A 6,498-nucleotide genomic window follows, 5' to 3' on the forward strand; every position below is an offset into this window, starting at 1 on the left:
TCTCCGCTTTCCCTCCCAGCTCTCCGAACCATCAAACGCTTCTCCGGGTTCCGTCCCGGTCGGTCTCCAGGTTTTTCTCCGCCCTGGTTCTGGATCTCCGACCCGCTCCGGGGTTGCAGGTGAGTCCGGCTGATAACGACCTCTTTCCCGGTGCCTCTCGCTGCTTTTTCCCGGTCTGAAGTTACCGGGAAGCACCGGGAACTTGAACGCTTTCAGATCGGGAGTGGATCAGGTTTTATTAAAAATCACAGTTAAGATTTAAATAATATTTCAGTTAAAACCATGTTTACTGAATATTTCATCTGTTTTATTTAAAGTGGAATTTTATTGTTTAAACTTTAAAAAAATCTTCAGGCGAGAAAACTAAATAAAGACTAAATAATAACTGGTCCCAGTCCAAGTGTGACCATGCCGATCTGATGACTGAGTTTATTTGTTTGTTTATTTATTTATGTATTTATTTATTTATTTGAGTCAAGAGATAAAAGTCGTTTAAAGAGAGCTGCTGTGTTCTAATATGACCACCAGAGGGCGCTGGAAACTATTGGGCGTTTGAAAACCTTGAAATTAAAAGTAATAATTTATTTTCTACAGGGTTTCTTTTATTTATCTATTTATTTATTTATTCATTTAACATCCACTAAAATCATCACCTGACGCATCAGGACTTGTGAGGGTCTGATGTGACGTCACTCATCAGCTGCTGGAGTCTGATGCATCTGAAGCTGCAAGCATCTCCTGATGCTGATAAACCACAGAACTTTTTCATTTCTGTTCATTCAGAGTAAAAATTTAGTTGTTTAAGCTTCCAGGGGCGGATCTAGGGAGTCCTCTTAGGGAGGTAAAGGTGCGTTTAAAGTTCCTGCTGGGGGCGGGGCTTATTGTCCAAGAAAAGTTTCCTTTTAGAGTTCAAATCAGACTTTAGGTAATTTGCTCGTTTATTTTTTAAAATGTAAAATTAGTTAAAAATACATCTTCAGTTGCTAATTTTGAGATTCAAGATTCTTTCAGATTTTTAAAGACCAATTTTTTCAGATTATCTGCAGTGGTCTCTAGGATGAATGAAGGTCTTGAGCAGTGCTTCAAGTGGGCGGGTACGCACTTCTTATTTTTACCTCTCGGTGTATCTGCACTTTTTTCCAGGGTACGATGAATACCGGTACTTTTTCCGGTAATTTACTCGTCAAAATCTTCGAGATTTCTGGAAAAAATATCTGTACGTCTCCAAGTAAACACCCAGCACCACAGCCCCCCCAACGCCCACCCCACCCCTCTCGATATGCAGAACACGCTCCAGGAGGAGCTTCTTTTTGAGCATTAGGATGTTTTCTTTCCAAACACTCTAAAGGAGCTTCACTGTGATGGAGCACACTACACCTACACCACCGTCAGCTCCCGTCAGCCCAGGCAAGATGAGAGAAAGGAAGAGGGGAGTTTTCTGGCACCGTGCACATTCCTGCAACCACTGGCAGCATCAGAACAACTGTGGTGAGAAGCATCGACAGGAACGTGGATCCGTGGAGTTGGAGGGATTACATCCAAATGGAAATAAAGATCAGGAGTAATTACAAGAGAGAGAGAAACAGTAAAAAGCAGAGGAGGAGTGTGTTGTTGGAACTCCGGGCGGATCTCATCACCCCTGGAGCCTTGCCACAGAGGAGCCCCTCGACCACCTCTGTGACCTCAGACCCAGAGATTGGAGAACCCCACCCAAAGTCCCCGGACTCTGCTTCCTCACTAGAAGATGTGCTGGTGGGATCGAGGTTGTCTTTGAAGTATTCTGCCCACCGATCCACAACGTCCCGCCTCCTGAGGTGCCAGATGATGGACAAGAATCTCCTCGAAGCTATATAGAAGTTTTGCTCCATGGTCTTAACGAACTCCTCCCACGCCCAGGTTTTAGCCTCGGCGACCACCCGGGCCGCATTTCGCTTGGCCTGCTGGTGCCCATCAGCTGCCTCTGGAGTCCCACAGGCCAAAAAGACCTGATAGGACTCTTTCTCCAGCTTGACAGCATCACCAGCCGTCGGTGTCCACCAGCGAGTTCGGGGTTTGCCGCCGTGACAAGCACAGACAACCCTGCGGTTGGCCGCCTCAATGAAAGCGCGGAACATGGCACACTTGGACTCAAAGTCCCCCGCCTTCTCCCGGAACATTTTGGAAGTTCTGTCAGAGGTGGGGATTGAAACTTTTTCTGACAAGAAACTCCGCCAGACGTTCCCAGCAGACCCTCACAATACGTTTGAGTCCAACAGGTCTGACTGGCTTCCTCCCCCACCATCAAAGCCAACTCACCACCAGGTGGTGGTCAGTTGACAGCTCCGCCTCTTTCTTGACCCGAGTGTCCAAGACACGCAGCTGCAGGTCAGATGAGACGATAACAAAGTCGATCATCGAGCTACGGCCTAAGGGATCCCGGTGCCAAGAGCCCACATGGACCCTTTATGTCTGAACAAGGTGTTCGCTATGGACGACCTATGACGAACACAGATTTGGACACATTTGACCAGTACTGACAATAAAAAGTAAACGTGTGGATGATGCTAAACAAAAACATCTTTTCACCAGGCTCTACAAATGTTCCTGTGTGATTATCTCAGCCTTTCTGAGTTGTTTACCTGTAAATAGTTAAGTCTATAAATAATTTACTTACAGAGTTTATTTTTGCTAGTTAGAAGTTATTTAAAGGGATACGATGAAACTTTTTCATGTTTTTAAATCATTTCCTTGAGCCAGTTTGTGCTAAAACGACCCTTTAGGGTTAATGAAGTCACTCACACCCCACCCCCTCTGTAGCCACAATACCGCACTTGCAACGTCAGAGTGGCGGCCGCTGTTTAGCTGACATACCTGGTGCTGCAGGCTGCTTCCAGCAGGGTTGCTGCATGTATTAGATCATGAAGACATCTGATATGGTTGATTTAGTGATGAATCCCTTCTGTAGACGCTAATGACGTCTGGGGAGACGTTCATACAGAGGAGATTACTGCTAAACGGCCACTAGAGGTGCTAAAAACAAGTTAAAACTGTCTAGTCTCCCTTTCAATAATAAACAGTTGATTTAATGTACATTTGTAGATCGGTCAACAATTTCACTTCAATTCTGGTGATAAATTAATAAAAAAAATATATGAAGAGCCATTTGAGAGCCAAAAGCGCCGGTTCATTTTGGACACACAGACAGACAGACAGACAGACAGACAGAGATTCAACAGGATTCCCAAACTCAGCTGTTAAAACTCATTTCATCATTTCTTCTTCCGACTCTTGAGCCCCCTTCAGACAGGCCATGAAAAACGGAAATGTTCAAGACTCTGTCCGTAAGACCTTTGGATCTGAATACAAACATTCGGATAATGTTTTCCGTAATTAAACTGGACGATGCCCCTAGTAACAGGGTCGACTTGTTACGGACAAGGTGGCTGCTTCAGACTAGTGAGGTCGAGTTCCGGACAGGGAGGAGGGGGAGGAGGAGGGGACCGGGGGACGCTTTGCGCTCCTAGATAGCTCGCTCCTGTAGCATGCGGCAAACCATGGCAGCTCGCCTCCTACGGTACCGTCTAGACGCGCGACGGAGCGCATCACACCGCTTCCGTGATTCCTTTAACCATTGAGCTTCATCATCCAGGTCTCTTATGCGTCTTCGTGTGCGCAGAATTATGCTTAACATAGGTCCAATCCCCCCCCCCCCCCCCCAGACATCTGGAACTGAGCTGTGAATTCACAGACTCACATAATTGTCGAGATGAATCGTAAGCTTGGGACTTTGGCGGGGATTCATTCTTTGGCACAAAGATGGATGCCATCAAGGAGAGAGTGGACGAATCAGCACGGATTGGGATAGATTAATGTCCATTATTGGGATTCTGAGAGGTTGAGAACCAACAAACTGTAAGACAGAGAGGAAATATCTCTGTCTGGCCCCAAAACAATTTCTAATTGGAATCTGATGTCCTTGAGCCTGCAAGGCTCCAACAAAAACTCCCCCCTCAGAAGATATGTGGAATGTGCCGTCGCTATGGCAACTCAACTCTGTCTCCTTTCCCAGCCTGGGCAGGACTGCGGGAAGGCCACTGAAACGTTCCAGGGTCACTGCAACCCTCCAACCCTCAATGCTCCTCCCCCTATCCACACTGAGGTGACATGCGCTGCTTACCGTGGCTGCAGGAACTGAAGTGTGGATAGTCCCAACCCACCACCCCACCTAGTGGACACTTATGTTGTGTTGTCTGAAGTCTGTTGCATTTCTGTCTGAGGTGTTTTTTGCAGAGCAAAGCTGCCCTCCTGGTGGAGGGTAGCTCTGAAGTGCCTTTTTCCCTCCACCTGAACCAATCCTCATGTAAACCCCTCTGATCTCTATTAAGGTAGCACGACTCAGGGTTGCGAATGACCACAGTCACCAATTCTTGTCATGTGTCTTGCCCACGTATGTCTGATCTCTGAATTGTGTGTACTGAAACTCTAATTTCCCTCTGGGATTAATAAATTATCTTTGATTTGATTTGATTGATTGATTGATTGATTGATTGATAGAAATATACTCCTAATTCAAGGGATGAACCAGAGATGTGTCCTTGTAGCACAACTTTATAAAAACACATCATTTGGAATCACTTTAGGAAAATTTCCTTTCTCAGACTGTCTCTGTCTTCACCTCTATCTATGTCTCTATGTCTCTGTCTCTATGTCTCTGTCTCTATGTCTCTCTGTCTCTGTCTCTTTTGGCGTTTAAATGAATTTTATAATAAATAAAATCAGTTGAAACAGCTGAGTTTGGGAATCCTGTTGAATCAGAATCAGAGTCAGAAACAGGAAGTAGAAAGACAGCCTGGAGTGGAACTTTAACTTGGTTCTGTTTGTGTCTCCTGCTCTTCATCCCTCAGACGCCGACCTCAGTGGAACGTAAATCTGCTTCGACCTTAGGTTAATCTGATTATGACGCCTTCCTGTCCATGACCACCGAGATGGAGACGCCCTTCTACCACGACGACACTCCCACTGTTCCCGGCTTCAGCCAGGTGGCAGAGTATGAGCGTTACCCCGGCAACAAGATGCTGATGAGTAAGAAGGCCATGTCTGTGGCAGGAGGCCACCACTTCCTGGGCGGTGGAAATCCGACAGCCAGTCGGAATCCCAACAACCTGCCGCTGGGAGGAAACAACCCGTTGATAACTTCATCTTCATCCTCAGCAGACATGAACCTGCTGAAGCTGGCCTCTCCGGACCTGGAACATCTCATCATCCAGTCCAACCAGGGTCTGGTGACCACCAGCCCTGTGTCCACTTCCTCTAACCCCTTCATCTACCGCGGCCCGGCCACCAACGAGCAGGAGGGCTTTGCTGACGGCTTTGTGAAAGCTCTGGCTGACCTTCACAAGCAGAACCAGCTTGTAGGTGGACCCATGTCCCCATCCTCATCCTCCAGCGTCTCCCTGCAAGCATCCTACCAGAGGAACCTGATGTCGGGTGGAGACATGCCCGTCTACACTAACCTCAGCAGCTACACCCCTGCCCAGCACCCATTCTCTGGAAGCCAGATGGGCTACGGTGGAGGTTCGGGTCAAGGTAGTGGTGGTACCCCACAGTCCCACCCTCGAGGTCTGGACGCACCTCAGACGGTTCCAGAGGTGCCTCACCCATCAGGTGACCCCACCTCCCCCCCTTCCCTCTCCCCCATTGACCTGGAGACACAGGAACGCATCAAAGCAGAACGCAAGAAGCTCCGCAATCGAATTGCGGCGTCCAAATGCCGCAAGCGGAAGCTGGAGCGCATTTCTCGCCTGGAGGAGAAGGTGAAGGTTCTGAAGAACCAGAACTCAGACCTGGCCTCCACAGCCGCCATGCTGAGAGAGCAGGTAGCTCAGCTCAAGCAGAAAGTCATGAGTCACGTCACCAATGGCTGCCAAATAAATGTCGGGTCGGCGGCAGGCTCTAAATCCAGAGGAGGCGGCGGCGGGACCGGCAGCGAGGGCTCCAGCTGCTGAGGAGGTCTGACTGGACCTCTGAGGACCCGGTTTACACCTCAGCTCAGACCGAGCCCTGAGCAAGTCCTGCTGGATCTTTACTGGGATTCCAACTCTCACAGATCCCACCAGCTTCTGTCATCATTCAGCTGGAGGGGGCGGGGCTAAAACAAGAGGAAACAGGAGGAGGGGCCAATCCTTGGACATCAGACTGAATCTCTCCCATTTGGATTTCTCACCTGAACACCTCTGAAGGTGGACCTCATTTGTTTGAGACAACTTAAGGTGGAATGAGTTGACAGGATTTGATTCCATTTGAGCCGCTGGATTGATTTTCCTTCCCAGATGCTGTGACATGTCAGAAAAACACAGAGGACAAGTTATTACTGATGGGCTTCAGTAGAACATCAGGAGAACATCAGGAGAACGGTTGGAGGAGGACCGTTCAACGTTAACGGCTGTTGTATTTACACATCAGTGTTTGAAAAACTGCTTTTTTCCACCAAACTTCACTTCACCAAACTAAACTTTATCA

General features: G+C 47.9%; 1 protein-coding gene across 1 annotated transcript; it reads left to right on the top strand.

The window, feature by feature from the left end:
* On the top strand, positions 1-6,199 carry june (JunE proto-oncogene, AP-1 transcription factor subunit). The gene is made up of 2 exons (XM_015943392.3): positions 1-119; positions 4,884-6,199. The coding sequence occupies exon 2, from the start codon at positions 4,953-4,955 to the stop codon at positions 5,982-5,984; it is 1,032 nt and encodes a 343-aa protein (XP_015798878.3). The 5' UTR covers positions 1-119; positions 4,884-4,952; the 3' UTR covers positions 5,985-6,199.
* Positions 6,200-6,498: the final 299 nt, after the last annotated feature.

Source organism: Nothobranchius furzeri, chromosome 6 (assembly GCF_043380555.1).
Source record: "Nothobranchius furzeri strain GRZ-AD chromosome 6, NfurGRZ-RIMD1, whole genome shotgun sequence".
NCBI lineage: Eukaryota > Metazoa > Chordata > Actinopteri > Cyprinodontiformes > Nothobranchiidae > Nothobranchius > Nothobranchius furzeri.